We start from the raw sequence: 21726 nt of genomic DNA on the forward strand, positions 1-21726 counted from the left end.
AGGAACAAACTATTTTACAATTGCCTCCCTGGTATGCTAAAAATGCCCTTAGTCTTACATGATCCTGTATGTTTGGAAACATTATCAAACTTCACATAAAAAATCAGTACACATTTGATACTATGCTAAAACTCTACACAAAACCTTAAAAACATATGAAACAAGCCATTCTATGAAAATTACCTAGCTATTAAATAGTCCACTTTCAATTTTAGCACCTTCTGCAGAATACTGGAATCTTGGATGAGATAGCGCAGCGCTCGCAACCCAGCTGCTCTCACTTCTTTTGCTTCGTTTAATAAAGCTAAGCGCAAACTGCATGAAAACAAACAAAAAGTTTTGTTATTATCAGAAAGACATACAGAGATATCAGTAGAGTTTACGTTGCCCTCATCTGAAATGCTTGGGATGAGAAGTATTTCTCATTCCTGGTGTTTTTAAACTGGGACTACTTTCAAGGCTATGCCAAACGGAGTATCATCTCTCATCTGAAAATCTAGAGCGCCAAACTTTTGAACACTTGAGATAACTAACAAAGTCTCAGACTTTGGAGCATTCACCCAGATCAACTTCTTCCTCAGCTGAGGATATCCCAAACTTTCAGTTATGTATGGTTAATTGCATAAAACAAAACAAAAAACTACTCCAAAGTAAAGAATTTCACTTAATGATGTTAACCCATTCTGGCACCAAACAGTCTCACTAATACAGCCAATGTTGACTTTTAATCCTGTTCTGGCACACTGTAAAACTATAAGGAGATCCCTTAGAATCTTCTCAAAGTCTATCTTCAGCTATGTTTCTACAATGTATCCTTTATTTATATCTGTGCTTCCACAAGTTCCAAAGGAAGATTAGTTTAAACCAATAACAAGATCTTTAACAGTAGCAAACACACATTACTAGTAATCTTAACTTTTAAGAACATCAAATAGTAATGAAGCTGCCTAATCAATAACTATTAGCATACAACAAATTTGTAATAGGTACAGATTTTCTTTGGTAAAATCTAGATTTATTGGTTCATATTACTCCTGGGAAGAGTGAGAGAAATTCAGTCCGCAAATTTAATTTTTAAATTTAACCTTTAAAGAAGTCCAGACATTTTGAACAGTAACTAGTTCTTTGTATCCAGCAATCACAAAAGCTCAAGTAAGGCTTCCAACACAACAAAGTCACTGAAGATCCTGATTTTTTTTCTTCTGCCAATTTCTACAGAATTAAGCATGTGTTGCCATTATCCTACCTTTACTTTAAATTTTTACAATGGAAACTGCTAAAATAAGGGAGAGAAGACTGAACTAAACTTACCAAATTATGATGTCTTCATAATTAAAGCCCAATTTTTCTTCACTATGGCCAATATCACAAAGAAGCTGTTTAGAAGAAACAGAAAAATACCTTGCATATGAATCAGATTTACATATCTATGTGCACAATTTAGGCTCAAAATAGGGCATTTTTCTTTAATAAATTTCTGAAAAATCTAATTTTATTATAAAAATATGCCGCATTATTTCTATCATCTTACTTTCATTAACCACAATTTTAGATTTAACTCTCCTTCCCTTTGTTTTTATTTTGTTTTGTTTTGTTTTTTGAGACAGGGTTTCTCTGTATAGCTTTGGTGCCTGTCCTGGAACTCACTTGGTAGCCCAGGCTGGGATTAAAGGTGTGCACCACCACTGCCCGGCTCTCCTTTCCCTTTTGAATTGCTGTCTCTCATTCTGTCTTTCTCAACGTTCTATTCACCACTCTCAGTGGTTGCCACTGTGTTTCCAAGCATTACTGATTACTCTACCTCGTGATTTCTTCACCACATCCTCAATGTTGGGAGCTCACAGTACTTGACTTCATTTACTCACTCCCATAAGTTTCTCTTTTTATCTTTTAAGATGCATCAGCTATCACTACTGTTAACTGGTGATTGTTCTCAATCTATACAAAGTCAATAATTTATATTCACACCTATATTCACTCTTCATTGTTCTTCCTGAATGTCACCTTTTTTCCCATTGGTCAAAAGCTGTTGTTACTGTTGACATCTTTTCCTGGTGTTTGACCAGATTTTGGCCTAGGTTAGTAGTTAACAATTCTCCATGTTTCTATTTGTCTGGAAAGGATTTTATTTTCATTTTTGATGCTAATTTGGTGACTATACTGAAGTTTAGGTTAGCTGCTATTCTCTTCCTAAAGTTTCATGTCACTTAGTTAAGTCTACCATAAGTCTTGCTGTCTGCTCTTTGGAAACAAGTCCTTTTTCCTCAAACTCTTACAAAGATTTTCTTTCTCATCACTGGTCTTCAGCAGTGTTACTTTGATTTGTTCAGCTAGTTTGCTTTGTATCTATCTTAAGATAAATAAAACTTTGCAGGCTGGAGAGATGGCTGTGGTTAAGAGCACTGACTATTCTTCCAGAGACCTGGGTTCAATTCCCAGCAACCACATGGCAGCTCACAATTGTCTGTAACTCCAGTCCCAGGGTACCCGACACTCCCATATAGATATATATTCAGGCAAAACACGAGTGCACATTACAAAAGATAAAAGGCCGGGCAGTGATGTTGCATACCTTTAATCCCAGCACTGGGGAGGCAGAAGCAGGCAGATCTAAGAGTTCAAGGCCAGCCTGGTCTACAGAGTGAGTTCCAGGACAGCCAGGGCTGCACAGAGAAACTCTGTTTTTGGAAAAAAAAAAAAAAAAAACTACATGTGGCTCTCTAGTGTTGAGTATTTTATCAGTTTGTTGTTGTTTTGACATCCCACATATTATCTCTTCAAATCACTTCTGTCCAATTCTATTCTTTTCTTCTGGTAATCTGGGTATATGCATGTCACACCTTCATTAAGTCGTCTTTTCAATTTTTTCCAATTTCTCTTATTTCAATTGTTGCATATTTTCTATTGACTCCATCTTCTAATATGTTTATCTTCTACTATAGGAGTGATTCTCAGACTATGAGTTGCAACCCCTCTTGGGATTGAATGACTCTTTCACAGGGGTTGCCTAAGACTATCTGCCTATCAGGTATTTACATTATGATTCATAACAGTAGCAAATTACTGTTATGAAGTAACAAAGAAAATAATTTTATGGTTGGGGTTCACCACAACATGAGGAACTGTTAAGGGGTCACAGATTTAGGAAGCTTGAGAAACACTGTACTATACACATCTAGAAATTTTTAATTTTAGATAATGTATTTTTCTCTTCTTAAATTGCCCAGGACTCAACAACCACACAAGGCGGACCTCCTGGAGCTGTCTTTTCTATCCTCCACCTACAGTACTCTTCAGGGTTACCCTTGGCCCTCAGGTTCCATCCACAATGCATGACAGCAAGAATTCCATGAGTATAAGATTCGGAGAAGGAAGCTTGCTTCTTAGAGTCTCCTCTCTGCAACTTTGGTCCCTGTACCTCTTGATGCCAAGTAGTTTGCTGTTTTCAAAGCTGCTTTGGTTACTGTTATTGAGAACACTGGTTTACAAGGTACATGTGGTTCTAATATAGGACTGAAATTTGCAAACTGGTTTCTACTCAGAAGTTGAATAAAACTTCCTCATATATATTGGGACTAACTGAAACAGGTTAAAGAGAAAGTAAATTCTTTAATACTAATAACTCAAAAAGGTCTCCAAAGTGTTATTAATCTTCCACATTATGATGCCAGAAAGGTAAAACCCTAGGTGATCTTGGTATCAGTTATTGTGAAAAGAACAGCCCCTAAGAACAAGCAGACAAGTTTACTATTCCTGCAGCAGCACACGTGCAAAACGCCCTCACAATTTCTTCACAGATAGAAAAGAAAGGATAAGGTAGACTCCCAGGGAAAAAAAAAATTTTAAGTTCAAAATAGAATAGGTGAAGATAGAAACAGAATAGCTATTCTTAATTATTGCATTATTACAGAATCCTTAAGTTTGCAATGTGATGGAGAGAAGTTTCAGGTTTTGAGGTTGTTTGTTGGTTTGTCTGTTTGTTTTGTTTCATTTTACTCTTTGGGGGCCAGCCACCCAGCTCCCAAACAAAGACATGGAGATTTATTCTTATTTATGAATGCCCAGCCTTAGTTTGGCTCGTTTCTAGACAGCTTTTCTAACTTAAATTCCCGTTTCTTTTTAAATACATTTTGCCTCTCGGCTTTTACCTTTCTTTATTCTATATGTCTTTCTTCCCTTCTTACTCAGTGGCTGGCTGTGTGGCTGTGTGGCTGGCCCTGAAGTCCTCCTCTCCTTCTCCTTTTCTAGCTCCCTCCTTCTCTTCTAGATGTCTCCTCCTATTTATTCTCTCTGTATGTCAGCCCACCTATCCTTTCTCCTGCTTAGCTGCTGGCTGTTCAGCTCTTTATCAGACCAATCAGGTGTTTGAGGCAGGGGAAATAACACAGCTTTACAGAGTTAAGCAAATTAACATAAAAGAATGCAGCACATTTTTGCATCATTAAACAAATATTCCACAGCATAAACAAATAACACATCTTAAACTAATATTCCACAACAAGGTTTTCAAAAGAATAAGAATTTTTTCTTTAATTTGTTTTAACATATAATGCTCCAAGTACTTAAAACTAAAGAACAATTTTTATATAAATACATATATCTGTAAAACGATTAAGATTTTTTTCAAAGTTTTAAGACCATAGGAAAATATTCTGTACCTTAAAAAGTCAACTATATATACCTATACCTATAAGTCAACTATACCTAAAAGTGAAGGTAACATATTAAGTAAAAAAATATTTACAAGAGGATATGAACTAAAAATACTTTGCAAACTTTGGAAAAAACATCAGAAACAAAATCTACTTTTGTAGATTTATAAGCATTATATCTATGCTATTAATTTTTAATAATAAAGCATGGTAGTAGCACACCTGTAATCCCAGTACTTGGGAGGCAGAGTCAGGAAGTCTCTATGGGTGCTACAGCCTGGGCTACATGAGACTATTTTCACAAGAAGAGACTGCAGCAAATATAGAAAATTAAGACTCTCTTACAGTTTGCCAGTGCCCCCAAAACATATACAACAGAAACTTTCTTTCTCGTGATTTACAGACCCAAAGTCTAGATGATATGGGCAGAAGTACTGTCTTGTAAAGGGCTTTCTCTTTGGCTTGCAGATGGATGTTTGCATCTTCTTGTGTCTTTCCTCCGTACACATCTGTGTCTTCATTTCTTCTAAGGGCAGCAGTCATACTGCATTATTTCATCATTTTCCCTCACTTACTGTTCTAAGGGTCCTAATCCCCAAATATATTCCTATTTTAAGTTCCTAAGGACTAGAACTTAGAACATTTAGGGAGGACAATTCAGAATAACTTCATTTGGAAAGTTAATATAGATGCTTATAATATAAAATGGAGAAAAATTGTAAAGTCTGTGGAGGCCCACAAAGGTTTCCTAGTGAGATCTGAGCTTGCTTTACCCAGCCAAGGCTGCATTAGAGGATTGCTTGACCACATGGGAAGGTTTGAAGGGAAGAAATGATGTAATAGTATCATGATCTCAAAAAATTTAAAATTTGGACACAAAATTCTAATGAAAGTACCATATACAGTCATTATTAATACCTTGCCATTTATAATCATGAGAAAAAAATAAAATACTTCTTAGTAAAAAAAAATCTAAGATTTATTTTCATTTTTCATTATAAATTAATTTATCAAGCAGCATACAAAGTAACTGGTTATTTTCACACTTACATGTCATACTTGGTTCTTCCTCAGTCACCTCTCCCATTGCTCTCCTAGTTTCTACTGGTTCCCTTGCCCTCCCCAGAAGGCTACCCTTTCCCTTTAAGACTGAAAGCCGGTAAAGATGATACAACTTAATCATACGGAAGCATCTAAAACTGAAACACATGCACATGCACACACACAAGAAATGAAGAGGGAACAAGCTGGCGCTGGTTTGGGAGTTATTTTGTGTGATTATTCTACAGCCTAATACCAAGAAGTGGGGTATGGGTGGGGTAAGGCTGGAGGAATGTCTCAGCAATTAAGAGCACGAGCTGCTCTAGTGGAGGACCTGAGTTCAATTCACAGCAGCCACATGGTAGCTCACAACCGTCTTGAACTTCAGTTCCAGGTAATCTGATGCCCCCTTCTGGTCATCTGCAGGCACAAAGCACACACATGGTGCACATACATAAATTCATGTAAACACCATACACATGTATGAATTTTAGTGAATCTAAAACAAAAAGAGAAAAAAACAACAAAAAGAATCAGTGACATTTTCAACATGGATTGTTTTGCCTGAAACCAGGACCTAACATTTTCTCTTCATAGTTATTAAGAAAATGAAATTTTAGTCAAGTTAATTTAGGTTTGTTAAATTGGTCACCTACTTATAATAAAATTAATACCATCCAACTACATTAGAAATGTATAATCTTCTCATAAACATGTCACTGGCTTCCTTGCATATAAAAATCCATGCCCATCATTGGTGCACCAACCTGTTTTAGTTTTAGCAGATCACTATGACTTCCTCACATAATCACCACAATAGTCACTAAGGGCTACCTCGGAAAAGGTCAAGACACACTTGCAAATCATCTCCCAGGGAATGTAAGCTTTCCTATTAAAAAATGTTTAAAATCTGAAATTGATTTTTATGACTTCTAATCACATGAGGGTGCATGCATCTGCACATGCATATCTGCAAGGGCCTGTGGAGGCCAGAGGCTTTAGTTCCCTTGGATTTGAAGTTACAGATGGTTATGAGCCACATGACTCAGGTGCTGGGAACTAAACCCTGATCCTCTGGAAGAGCTGCACATGCTCTTAACATTGAGGCATTTCTCCAGCAATGAATAGAAATATTTCTATGATGCTTACTATCATGGCCAATTTTTTAATGTATAATAATAAATTAGAACCAGAGTTAAATGAATATCTGCTCTATCTTACAGGAACACAGAATAACTCAAACTTTAAAAGTTTTTTATTACACACAGTAGAATTCTACAGTATAGTCTTAAAGGGAATTTATTTATTTATTTAGATAATGTATGTGAATGCTGTGCCTGAATGCATGTGTATGTCCCACTTGCATGTCTGGTGCCTGCAGAGACCAGAAGTGGGTATGATTCACTGGAACTGGAGTTACAGAAGGCTATAGGCTTACACATGGGTGCTGGGAGCCAAACTTGAGTCCTCTCGAAGAATAGTGCTCTTAATCAATGAGCCACATGTGATGGTTTGAATGAGATGTCCCCCACAAATCTCGGGCATTTGAATACTTGGTCCCCAGTTGGTGGTTATTTGGATTAGGAGCCTTGATGGAGGAAGTATGTCACTGTGGGCCGACTCTGAGGTTTCAAAAGCCTTAAATCATTTAGAATTCGGGCCCTCTGCTTCCTGTTTGCAGTTCTGAGATGTGAACTCTCAGTTGCTGCTGCCGTCAACATGCCTGCTGTTTGCTGCCCTGACAGAGATAGACAGACTCATATCCCTACAGATGCATAGACTTGTAACCCTCTGTAATCCTAAGCTCCCCAAAAACTCTTCCTTCTAGAAGTTGCCTTGGTCATGGTGTTTCATCACAGCAATAGATAGTAACTAAGTCCATCCCTCCAGCCCTTATTTATTGTTTTGTGGAACTGGACCTAGAGTCTACTCATGCTAGGCAAGAGCTATACTCCAGTCACCCGTTCCCTACTCTTTAACTTTGTAAGACAGGGTCTGACCAAAGTGCCCAGACAGACCTTTGAGTTTGAATTACATGTATATGTTCTCATTTACTTATAGTATGTGTGTAGATGTGTGAACACACATGTGCCACCAGTAAGTGTGTGGAAGTCAGAGGACAATTTGCAGGAGTCAGTTCTCTCCTTTCACCATGTGGCTCCCTAGGACTGAACTCAGGCCATTAGGCTCAGCACCAATGCCTTTACCCACTGAGTCAGCCATCTCACTAGCCCTAAGCCTTGAGATCCTTTTGCCCCAACCTTCAAAGTAGCTGGGATTATAGATGCACCACCAAGCCTAACTCGTAGAAGGTAATTTACACATACAGACACAATTAGAATTGTATATTACAATTATAATACAATTAGAATGGTATATTTAGAAGGAAAGCATTTTATGGTATACTGCAATGTGAAAAGAAATGTAAGCTGCAAATAAATATACATAGACAGGCACATACTAACCTGTATTTATAGACATTTTTATCTTAAACTCACCTAAAAATACAATGTATATACATAATAAATTGTAAATAAAATGGAGCATTTTATAAAACACTTTGTTTGTTTACTTCTTATAATATAAACAAAAACACTCACATAAACATATTCACATATTTTTGTTTGTTACCAGAAAAATGGTCAGTACTTTCTAGCCATAACCTCTGGAAAAAGGGAAGAGTGCTTTGGAGGGGGAAGGGTAGCAAATGAGAGAAAGATTTCACTCTGTCCTGTAAAATCTTTATACCATTTTCACATTTTATAATTAACACACACACACACACACACACACACACACACACACACACACACCTTAAATTGTTTTTAAAAAAATATCAAATCAAGATGCTCTCATTAAAAAATTTTAAATGGAAAGAGCCTAACATTCTCATGATCTTTACAAGGCAGTCTTTAAATTGTGAACATGCTGTCTGTCTTAAAAATAGAACACTAAGATTATATTCATCATCAGTCTGCTATACACACTGCTGTATCTAGTGAGATGATGTCAGAGAGTAAGCATGGTGTGCGGCATTCACATGATGAAAAGATCACATCACTAGCTCCCTCTCTCCATGGCTTATGAGGTTTTAAGAAAGAAGTCTACCCTGCACAACATTAGCACCATTAACGCCAACAGCTAAAGCTATACTTAATAGTAAAACAAATACTAGTTACAACAAAAGCTCATACTTAAAATGAAAAATGACTTATCCATGTAAAATATTACAATTAAAACTCTGGTATAGAAACTTAAAACAGGATGAAATCAATGAGAAAAATCAGAAAAAAAAATTCAATAATTCAGTAAGTTGGTATTCAAAAATTTCTTCTTAGTGATCATTAGGAAATGTTTACCGAGTCAAGAAAAAGTGTGACAGTATAGTTTCAAGCTACTTACCTTAGTGAAGTTATTCAGATGGCCCAACTTTCTCATATTTGATACCCCTTGCAATTTGGCCACATTTTGGAGAATTTCCCTTAAGTTATCAGAAGGTTCTGGTAAAAAATACAAAACAATTTAATATATGTTTAAAAGGATTAATGTAATCAAACACAGAAAATATGCTGTGTCAAACCTCCATGATGTTGGTTCTCCGTGTATAGTCTAACCCTTCACCCCAAAATTCACGAATTTAGTTGACTTCAAAGTTCAATTCCCTGACATTTCCACTGCCCTCACATATACCTATTGTTCAACATTGTGTATCACCTGGAATTATTCAACCACAAAATCATAAATCTCAACATAACAACTTTCATTTTGGTTGTTAGGTAGCAACAGAAACTAAGTATACTGTCCAGCTTTAATTAGCCAAAGCATAAGATAAAACATTTTTAGGGTATCATTTTCACAACACTGGACATATGCAATAAAGAACAATGGTCCCTGAAAACTGAGAGACACCCATGCATGCCCTCCACTTGTAGCCCTACACTTGTACTGGCTAACTGCCTTAAATGTTTCCAGGCACTGTAACAGGGAGGGGAAATCGAGGCAAACTGAGTTACACGAAGCTAAGAGTACAAAGACCGTGGATTACTAGAAAAAGACACTGTCCAGAAAAGGAACACTGAAGACCTGGCAAAGGGCTTGTGGGACAGTCTGCAGAGCAACAATCACTGCAGGAATGTGAGGAAATAAGCCACGGATCAGGAGCAACCCTGGAGAAAGAGTGCCCTTCCTTACAGCAAGGTTAAAAAGCACCATGTTACATGAAGTGCATGGTACCAATTTAATACAAACAATAAATGAGTAAATTCAAGATTCCAAGCAGAGGGAACATGAAGAAATTAGACAAAGACGCTTCATAACTAAATTGCTCAATACTGCTAAAAGAGGGCCAGCAAGATGGCTCAGCAGGTAACCAAGCCTGTTGCCCTCAGTCTGGTCCCCAACGCCATGTAAAGGTAGGAGAAAACGAACTTCACAAACCTGTCTTCTGACCTCCACATGTATGCTGTAGCATACGCATCCAAGTGCATACACAATAATAAAAATCCACTGAAAGTCTAAGAGTAGAAAAACCTATCATAGTTCACTTGCTTTACAAGAACAGATAATGGCCAGATAGCGTTCTGCAGTAGTTTATCAATCCATTGAAAACAACACAATTTCTCAAGCTACTAATATTTTTAACATCTTGTCTTAAAAACAATCTTTAATTACATTATAATTTTGTTCATATTTTAGTTTAACAGCCATCGTGACTTCATTTGAGATTTTTAAAAAGAACTCAACTATTTGTTATAATTAGTGTTCTCCTTACTAAATGAAACTGTCCTGCTCTGCATTTGGCTTCTACTCTACCTCACTTCACTCTAATATTTGGTACTGGCCATGAGAGTGCTGATACCCCAGTAAGCACAGTACCAAAAACTGCTAAAATCATCCCCTTCATTTCTACCTTCACCTCTTATAAATTCAATTTAGTTTTAAGTGGGCTGGCAATGGGCTGTAATAGTGACTTACACATCTCCTTTAAAAGTAGAATGAAAGCCTAGCTTTAAGTAAGATCAGATCCTTAAACAAATGATAAAGGCCTGATGTAGGTCACTGCTGATGCTCTGAAATACCACTCTGTTGTTCTAAATTCTATCTATAAAGAATGAGGGAGGAAAACACGTTAATCATTTAACAACGTCTGAGAGATGACAAAATTTTATAACAACCTTTAAGATAATATAATTTAGAACCTATGCAGTTTTCAGAGTCAAAGAGGAAAGTCCATAAAAACGTTAGGATCCAAAGAATTCAAGTGACAAGTTACTCCTACCTAAACAGCTCTCAAGATTAGGATTTAAGAGGACTGCTTTAGAGAGGGGCATCCCAAGCTTTCTAGGTTGAAACCGTTGACATTGTAAAAGTGCCATCTGCTGTAAAGAGTGGAATCTTCCCCGTTCACTCATCAACAAGAATCAACTGAGAGCTCACTCTTCTCAGGTTCCATCTCAGGCACTGGGGACACATCGTGTACAAAAGTCAGATCTCTCATACATGTACTTCCCACATAAGAGGGAGAAGGGCTGCATTCAACAAGGGCCTCAAACTATAGAAGTTCAGTTTCTCTGTAAATAGTTGCAGAAAACACAGTTCCCCTAGATACCATGTTACTTCCCAGGCCAGCTAAAAACAGTAAAAAGGCCTTTTCAGATCCTGAGATACTATCTAACACTCACGTGCTACAATGTTGCAATCAGGGAACACTAACTTATATTGGGTCAAAGATTCCCTGGTAACAAAATGAGGAATATCTAGTTTCTTCTTTCCCTGTTAGACTCGGTTTTGGTAAGCTTTTTCTGTAGAAGTCTCAGATAAAAGCCAAAGTAGACTTTGTAGATCACAAAGTTTCTTGGTATGTAAATAAATAAAAATGGTTTTGTGTTTTAGTCCAAACTGCCATGAAACAGAAACACGGGATAGGTGTCTTATGAACCAAAATATCGTCTTACAGTTCTGGAAGCCTCAAGCATAAGGCCCTATCCAGTTGGCCAGGCACTAAGCCAAAACAAGAACTGAGGAAACAAAATGAATATAAAGGAGTAATCACTTAAAAAAGATAAAAAAATAAAAAAGTCTGGCACCACCAAATGCTAGAGAGAAAGAGGACATTAAAGCCCTTATACACTCACTGTTGGAGGGAATATAAAAAGTTACACTGCTACTATAACTCTGATCCAGAAGTTCCATTCCACTACTATATTATAGTGTAGTTAGACACTGAACTACTAACCAACAAAAATAAACACCTAGGTCAATACAGATCAGTCTCAAAATCTTACAAGAAGCCAGCAGACAACGTCCACACTGTGCCACCCCAGTCACACAGAGTTAAAGCATGAAGTAAAATAATGGTGGCTGCTGGGAGATGAAGTAACCAATAGAAAACAGACAGAAAGGTTAGGGTTAGGGATGGAAATCTGTGTCTGATTGGTGGTGCACACCAATATACTTCAAACAGGTACTGTGCTGGCTAGTTCTGTGTCAGACCGACAGCATCTAGAGTCATCTGAGGGAAGCTGCATGGAGAAAACACCTTCTACCAGATTGGCCTGTCAACAAGCCTGTGGATCATTTTCTTGATTAATGATTGATATGGGAGGGCTCAGCTCACTGTGGATGGGGCCATCCCTAGGCTGGTGGTCCTCGTTGATAAAAGCAGAATGAGCAAGCCAAGAGGAGCAATTCAGTAAGTACCATTCCTCTAGTGCCTCTCCATCGATTCCTGCCTTGAGTTCCTGCCCTGACTACTTGATGACAGACTGTGATGTGGAACTATAAACTGAAATAAACCCATTCTTCCCCAAGTTACTTTTGGTTATGGTGTTTTATCACAGAACTAGAAACCCTAACTAAGACACATACATTCTGCTTTGTGTGAATTAGAGCACAAATTTCTTTCTGTGCCATAAACATATTCCAGACTGAATATCCTCATCTGAAATACCTGGGACCTGAAGTAGCCTGGATTTCAGATGTCATCAGATTCTAGAATACATGCATATAATAAAATGAGATCTCTTTAGGAGGAGAGCCCTGAAATCCACTTATGTCATACACACCTTATTCACACAGTATAAAGATTATCATGTACCACTACCTGTGTTTTGACTAGAATCTGTCACATAAGGTCAAATGTGGTAATTTCCAGATTAGGAAAGCTCAATCTATACTTAAGAAACCAAAACTGACTGAATTAAACTAACATAACCAAGGATAACTAAACAAAACAAATAATTCAGTTATCCTTGGTTCTGTATACTCTTTCTCTTTCTCTCTCTCTCTGAACAGATCCACAAAACCACTAAGAGAAAATAATAAACAAGACAAGTCATTTATTTGTACTTCGTTCATTTGCTCAATTCTCCATGTATTCTCACATAAACACCTACAAATGTTTATATACAACTAAACATTTAATTTTTAAATTGTTTTACACTCTATTATAACTTGCTGCAATTAACTATGCTAATATTTTATCTATCAATAAATGCATAACATAAATTTTATTTTTAAATGAACTTTGGAATAAAAACAAACTATATTCAAATTTAGCTTATGCACTTACAAACCATGTAGTCTTGCTTAAATCACTTAACTTCACAGGAATCCATCTTTTATCTACAGTAGAAAATAGTAACAGCTACTCCATAAATACTGTAATTAAAAGTTATTTGTTTAGCAATAACAACTTTTATGGACCAATCATGTGAAAATTATGTGGTTAGTCCAAGCAAATGTTTCATTCATGACTTTTTAAATTAATGGATTTTATTACAGAGTACTTTGATGCATTACTTTCATGATTCAAGATTTGCTCATATTTAAAGTAGAAACAATTACCTTTCAGAGCTGTATTAGTGATTATACAGCACAAACAGAAATAGTAAAATCACAATGCTGTATGAGCATTAGAAAATAATAATATTCTTTTTCTATTTAGTGTGAATGATTTGAAATCATTTATTTAATAGGCAAGGAATACCTGCTTCTATGAATATAGTAATTATATGAATAAATCTAATCTAAAAGTTATTACATAATAAAACTTCAAACAAACCTCTAAAGAGATGTATGTGTTAGAGGAATAAATAACATAAATTTAATGGTGCTGAACAGGGTAAGTGAGCAGACCCCGGTGCCGTCATTAACTATATCCTTGACTATATTCAACAGCATCTAGAATACTTTAAAGATTCAATTCTTAATCTATCATCCTACAGTTTACCCTACTTTTAATTCCTCAACATTCTTTTTACCTAAACTCACTATTTTGGAGTTGTTGCATGTATTAGAGCATTATCTGTATATGCTGTTTCCAATACAAATGAGAGTAAGAAACTAGGCGAGCATTTACACATAAGGATTTAGAAAGGCTTTCAAGTCTCACAAGGTCAGTAACATATTTACAACTACATCAAAGGCCAAGTACAGTTTGATCACATAGTAGGTTTTCAAGAATTATTGTCTGTATTACAGAACAGCTGTTCATGGTGACTCACGCCTAGAAACTGCAACCGCTGGTAGGCTAAGGCAGGACTGCTGCAAGGCTGAGACATGCCTCGGCTACAGAGACGCTGCTGACAGAGGGGGAAAGCTAAGACCAAGGGAAAGGAGTTTCAGAGGGAGGACACGTGGAAGGAGGAAAAGGGCAGAGGAAGTAGGAATTCATTATTTTTGATAAAACTAGGCTGTTATTTGGTAAAAGAAATCATAGTGGGGGGTGGGGGGCCTAACGGTATTTATATGTCTGCTCACATATTAATTCTACTAAGTACTACATGTTTTACTCCTTCTCGTAGCCCCATGAAGCAAGAGTAAAATAAAAGTACAAGGATGTGGGAAGTGGTTTATAAATAAGGAAGGTAACACGATAATGCACAAGGTAGCAAAGACCTAAAGAAGGCTTTAGTGTCTCCTAGTATTTCTAATGTTCAAGGCACTATGCAAAGCTCCACACATTCATGGGCTCCTTTTAATTAAATTATTAGTAAGATTTTTTTTCAAGGGTTGGAGGCTGACCAGAATTCTAAAACAATTTTCTAATTGTATCTTCTCAATCCGTACTTGTTCAGAAACAGTAAATATTTTAGTTAATTACAGACCAAGCTTGTTTACAATGGCTCTAAAGAGGCAGAAGGAATTAGATGCAAACTGGGTGGTTCTAGTTCATTAAGACATTTCCCACCACACAGAAAACTTTCTCCTAAAAGGTTATTTTTGCTTATTCCTTTACCTGATCTCTCACCTTCAAATGACCAGAGCTGCACTCTGCCCGCTTTCAAATTTTCTGATAGTCATTCCTTCTTTTTATTCCACCATTACACTTCAACTCTTCTACCTCAATATAAATGATGGCAGAAGTAACAAAAGCCTAATCTTTTTTTTTAAAAGATTTATTATATGTACAGTGTTCTTCCTGCATGCATGCCTCCATGCCAGAAGAGGGCACCAGATCACATTATAGATGGCTGTGAGCCACCTGTGGTTGCTGGGAATTGAACTCAGGACCTCTGGAAGAGCAGCCAGTGCTCTTAACCTCTGAGCCATCTCTCCAGCCCTGCCAAAAGGCTAATTTTTAATTTAACCTTATGGTCACAGCATGTTCCTATGTCTTCAATATTATCCATGATCCTGTGGACAAATTTAAATGGCTAAAGGCATATGGCAGTTTCTTTGCAAATGAATTACCTTTGCAAGGAGAGAGGGAAAACCATCCTTCCGCTATAAAGACAATGATGTGCATCAGATATCGAGAAGGACTTCTTCAAACCATCTCTCTAACAGATTCTGAGATTCTAACAATTAATTTCAAAGAGTTATACAACTTAGTAAAGAAATGATCTAAACCAATGAGAGCACCCTGGAAGCCTTCTAATGTTGCTAAAATACAACTAGTGTGAGGAAAGTCAGAACTTGCCAGATATGCCCTAGTCCATCTTTGGACAGAGAAGTAGAAAATTTATTATACTATTTGCCAAAATCTGATACTAATTCCAAAAGTTTATCATTTTTAATTTTGATGTGTTTCTTCTGGTATCAGCATTTAGAAGGCAGAATAACCTTGCATACTGAAAACAAGGTTTTCTCTCAAGCAACACTAGCAGTAATAACCTTTGAATTCCTCTCACATTATAAATACTGGGATGGAAAAGAGTTAAAAAAAAAGCCTACAATCATAATTGCAGGTAAGTTAGTTTATTGAGTTACAGTATTTCTAAATACTTGGTTGGGAGCCAAATTAAAAATAAATTACATAAATACTGGTTCCATATATATGGAGTTTTAAGTGACCACACTGCTTTCCCAGTAAAAGCTAAGAGAATGAAAATCCAACAATCCCTCTTAATCTCTTCCTAAGAGAGGTAAGGGCAAAAGGAGAGCCTTCATCACCTCAAGACCAGAGACAATGCCATGAATCGAGGGAGTCACATATCTTAACGGGTGGAAAACAGAAACTGCATTTGATCAATTGCTGGACAAGAAAGAGTCTAAAAGAGAAAAAAGGGGTATATGGGCAGGTTTAGAGGAAGGAAGGGAGAAGAGAAAAGATACACTCTCAAAACATAAAAGAAATAATTATAAAAAGAAACATTAGTTTACAGGAAAAAAAGATACCACAGAGGGCTGAAGAGATGACTCAGCAGTTAGGAGCACTTCTAACTGGATCCAATTCCCAAAACCTACATGATGGCTCACAACTTTCTGTAACTCCAGTCCCAGGGGATCCAACTCCCTCTCCTGGCCTCCACAGGTACCAGGTACACACATGGTACAAAAGTACATTAAGGCAAAACATCCATACATAAAAATATAATAAAATAAAAATCACAGGAAGCCAAGTGGCACATACCTGTAATCGTAGCACTTGGGAGACAGAGAAGGGGGGCTAGATGCATTCAGAATCCAGTCTACGCTACATAGTGGGTTCAAGATCAGCTTGAGTCACACACTAAGAAACTGTCTACAAAAACAGTTTGAACAAAAATAAAAACGCCTCATCTCAGAAAACAAGCAAGCAACAAACAAAGAAACAGGAACAATTATCTAAAAATATAAGGGGTTAGCATCACTAGTCACTAAGTTTTAGAAAGTGCATATATTACCATAAATAAATTCAGAAAAAATAAAACGCATCAAGCTTTGTTTCCTGGACTGGCTACTGGTTTCTGGTTTCATTGGTGAATGGGACAATGTATGAAGATTCACAGATCTGAACGCTGATGATAAGTAAGTAGTTAAAAATAAGAATGAGAATATGTTTGTGTTATACTGTCAGATACCAGTGACTACTATTCTCTATTTACAGTACACAGGAATGTGTTACTCTAAATTGGCTTTTTACAATCTGGCATTTATATAACAAAACAAAAATAAGATTTCTGGTCAGAACTATGAATATTAAAATATAAGAATTTACAATAGAAACAGAAACTAACCTTATTAGTTATAATGACAGTTGCAGTGTGTATGTAAAAAAAGAATGAAAGTAATCATACTACTTCAAAGTTCATCCATTTTCTAAATTAAGAGGCAACAAAATCTGAAATAAAATTCTCCCAACACTGAAAAAGCTTCATATCTTCAGATAAGAACAAATCTATTTAACATAATTAACAATGTAATGGGCCTCATTTGCTCAAATTTGTCAAATGCAATTTTTTTTTAAAGAGCAGTTCCTAGGAATATAAAAAGAAAGAAAATGACTAAACATTTTGCTTTATATCTCCCCTCAGAATACCACACTCCTGGGCCTGAAGAGATGGCTGAATTGGCACCTGCCATGCAAGCAGGAGGACCTCAGTTTGGATCTCCAGTACAATCTACACAAAAGCCAGGTGTGGCAGATGTGCTGTCATCCCAGATCTTGAGGGCAGGAAGAAGACAAGTGAACCCTGGAGGCCACTGACCAGCCAGCCTAGTAGAACAGATGAAAAGACCTTGTCTCAAAAAAATAAGGAAAAGAGAAAGATACCAATGTTCTCCTTGTAAGTAACACACTTGTGTGTACGTGTACACACACAACACACACACACACACACACACACACACACACACACACACACACACACACACACACACACACCAGATCCTTGACCCTTCTTTAACTCAGTCTCAAGTTAGAGTTACCTGAAGAACTGAGCCAAATCTCTCATGATGTAAGGCAATCCTCCAATCATTCCACTCTTTTCTGTTTTTACACAGTAAGTAATGAATTTAGTAGCATTTCTGGTACAGGTATTTAAGGCAGAAAGAGTGCTGAATGGATGAAAAAATAATTGAGACCTTTCTTAAATTCTGACTCCTTCTGGTCATAATAAAAGTAAAGGAGAATGAGTACAGTCACCTAAGTACTCTAAAGTACTTAGTATTTACTAAGTAAACCCCTGTAAAAAAAGATGAATTGTCCCCAGGTATGGTGACACATGCCTATAATCTCAGACCTTGAGCAATGAAGGCGTGGGTGTTGAAGATCAACCTTCGCTACACAGTGAGTTCCAATCATCCTGAGCTACATGAGACCCAGTTTAAAAACAAAACAAAGACAACTATAACAGAATTGAACCAAACACCACAAAGCACTTTTACTTTGTGCAAAAGTATACACTAAGAAATTTACAAAGGCCAATTTTCAGGCTACAGAAGTGGCTGTCATTCAAAGAAATGCTGGTAAGACACTAGTTTTAATGCTATTTTTTCTCATGAAAAAAAAAATGCAATTTTTGCTTAAGGATTCCAATTACTGCATGTCCTGCTATCATTTCTGTGGCAACCTATTATATCTCACAATGATAATTGTAAAGTAATTAGGCATCCACAGTCCCTAATTAGGAACCCTTTATTATAAGAGAAAAATTGTTTGCCTTTGAAATAACTCACAATTTAAATGAACCCCATGAAAGAATAGAAAACTTGTGTCTAAGAGCAGAAACAATTAACTGTGATATACACCCCGAAAATGAGATTAATTCTACACCTAATGAAATTAATTCTAATTCTACTAGAATCACTTAGGGGCTTTTTGCACATCTTGTATATATACGCCCACTTTCACGTTTGTTTTTCTCTATGAAACAAAGCTGCACTCAAACCATGTGTCTTACAAGTGGCATCTATGAATGTAGGAGGAGCATCACTCTCAAAAACTAGTAACAGACTGGAGATACAAATATACCTCAGCTCTACTTCATCTGAGTATGGTTCGAAACCTGAAAAAATGTTACCATGCTATAGTCTACTATTTCCATGTATTCTTGGTTCCTAATTTACTCTCATTCTTACACTTGTATTAATTATTCACTTTCTCACAGATTTTCAGTCTCTTTGACTTTTAAATCTCTTTTTACAATGTTTCATTTGAAACATCACTCTTTGCTGCACTCACACATGGACGCAATGACTTCTTTCCTTTTCAGCTCCTAAACTTTATCAACCACTCTCTGCCCAGTCTGCTGAAGCAACTCTCAAGTTCCGTATCTACTCAGCTCAAAGGCTGCTTGCTGGATTTTCCCTGTTGGTTGTTTCTGGCTCTTTTGGGGGTCTGCCATCCAGCTCTCAAACAAATACACAGGGAGACATATTCTTACTTAGGAATGCCCGGCCTTACCTTGGCTTCTTTCTCGCCAGCTTTCCTTAACTTTAAATTCTCCCATCTACCTTTTGCCTCTGGGCTCTTCCCATTCTCTTAGTCTGTAAACCCTACTCTTACTCCGTTGCTGGTTTTGTAGCTGGGTGGCTGGCCTCTGGAGTCCTCCGGCATCTCTTCTTTTTTCCTTCTCCCAGATTTCTCCCTCTATAATTCTCTCTGCCTGCCAGCCCCACCTCTCCTTTCTCCTGCCCTGCTATGGGCCAGTTCTTTATTACACCATCAGGTGTTTAAGGCAAGCACAGTAACACAGCCTCACAGAGCTAAACAAAAGTAACATACCTTAAAATAATATTCCACTCCATTTCCCCTTAGCTCTTCAAGACCCCGACTTTACTGTACTGGAAATGCTACTTACATACATCTCTGCTGGAGTTCTTTTCACACCTATTTCTTCACTGCCCCCAGTGTTCCTCTCTTAAAGGCTTATACTCCCCTCCTCGTGGCCCATATTCTTTACCATGGTCTCAAGTCCTAGCCTCTGCCTTCAGAGTTCTCTTCCAACTGTCTCCACAAATTCTAATAACAAGAAGATTAATTCTAACATGGAGGGGAACAATGCCATGAAACTTGAATTTTTAAATGTATCTTCAATTAAAGAAATATATCTCAGGTATGTAAGTTGCAGGATCTGCCAACTTTAATTTGAAAAAAAAAAAAAACATGATCAAAGTAATTCATCCTAAAAGCAAAAAAAAAAAAAAAAAAAAAAAAAAAGCTTTCTAAAATGTCTTTCTTTATGTAATATGACTAGTGGAACTTCTGGGCTCCATAGAGTCTACTTACATCTATGTATGTAAGTTTGTAAGTCTCACTGGCACACCTTACTCCGTGTATCCTCATCATCGTTAATAAGCCTGCAATCATAATTTATGTCTTGTTTTCATACTCTAAGTTCTGAAAAACACCTTGTAGATGCTTTCCTATTTCGTATCCAGCTGATGTCTTTTGGGTAAGCATAATCATTAACATACATCAAAGAAGACATAGCATGCTCAAAAGCATCACAACAAAAATATATTGGCTAATCTCAAGCCCCAAGGATTAAAAGGAAACAGGTAAAAAGCCTTTTCATTACAGTCTTAAATCAGTAAAAAAACAAAAGTGTAATTCAAAATTAATTTGTATAGTATGAATGCAAGTTGGTCCATATATTTCAAAATTATTGTTTTTCTCTCCTACATTTCACTTGGACATTCCAACCAACTTCGTGGCTTTAATAATAAAAAATCCAAAATTTTAGCAATCCAAAAGCTTTGGGCTATTACAAATAGAATCAGTATGATCCATTTCTAGGTATATCTTCCAAGAATAGGAGGTTAGAACATGATATACTGTGTGGTGGTTTAAATGAGATGTCTCCCATAATCTCAAGCATTTAAATACTTGGTCCCTAGCTGGTGGCATTATATGAACAATCTTAGGAGGTACGGCCTTGTTGAGGAAGTATGTCTCACTGGGGCAGACTCTGAGGTCACAAAAGCAGCCTGAATTTCCAGTTGGCTTTCTGTTTGTGAATCAAGATGTGAGCTCTCAGTTGCTGCTCCAGTGCCCATGCTGGCCAACATGCTGCCATAGCCCCTGTCATGATGGTGATGGACTGCTATCCCTCTGGAACCACATGCTCCAAATAAATCCTTCCTTCTCTAAGTTGCCTTGGTCATGGTGTTTGTCACAGCAATAGAAAAGTAACTAAGAAACGCTGCTAACATTTCTACGTGTATATATTCTGACAGTGCTTTTGACACATTTGTTTCCCATACTTACTGTTGTCTGTAATCTCTCATCTGAATTTTAGTGATTACACAGGTTTTAAAATTCATTTATTATTTTAAAATGAAATTTATCAGAGTATTCCAAAATAGTATTAGGAACAGCCTTGCTTATTCACAAAGTATAATTTTCTGTTTGAGATGAAACATGGAACTAGATAACTACAGGAGATCAACATTAATAATAAAATTCTAGTCAGACTCAAAACAAGTAAGTTTAAGTCAGATCAGGTTTTATCAGGTTATTAATTGAGAAAAAAAATTTTTTCAGAGACCTGGGGTTTCCAAGGTTGTAAAGTGATCATGAGCCTATATAATTACTATTACCACATTATAAATCTGGAACTTTTTCCCACACAGAAGTATGTAAATAAAACATGTGAAATGAATGACAAGGATTCCCCTCAGACTGTGTATGAACTAGTCTGCGTGGCCTCCAAGCAAACAGCTCTACTTCAGTACAGCAGTCAGCAGTGACCGCAGGACAGGTCTGAGGTGGGAGCAGTCGTGGGGCAAGCAGGACTGCCAAGAGCAAGAAAAAATTATTCTGGACTTACAGACATAATAAAAAAGTGAAGACTTATAAAAGCAATGATTTCATCAACTTCTTTTT

At 36.9% G+C, this 21726-nt stretch overlaps 1 protein-coding gene across 5 annotated transcripts in view; it reads right to left on the reverse strand.

Moving 5' to 3' along the window:
• Rictor (RPTOR independent companion of MTOR complex 2) overlaps positions 1-21726 on the reverse strand; it is a 102363-nt gene that overhangs the window by 57304 nt on the left and 23333 nt on the right. For all 5 annotated transcript variants that reach the window (XM_076551830.1, XM_076551827.1, XM_076551826.1 and 2 more), the window contains 3 exons: positions 9096-9193; positions 1312-1376; positions 184-315 (listed from right to left, as the gene is read on the reverse strand). In XM_076551830.1, the coding sequence (XP_076407945.1) occupies positions 184-315; positions 1312-1376; positions 9096-9193 (295 nt within the window). The remainder of the gene's footprint in view (positions 1-183; positions 316-1311; positions 1377-9095; positions 9194-21726) is intronic.

This window comes from Peromyscus maniculatus, chromosome 15 (assembly GCF_049852395.1).
Source record: "Peromyscus maniculatus bairdii isolate BWxNUB_F1_BW_parent chromosome 15, HU_Pman_BW_mat_3.1, whole genome shotgun sequence".
NCBI lineage: Eukaryota > Metazoa > Chordata > Mammalia > Rodentia > Cricetidae > Peromyscus > Peromyscus maniculatus.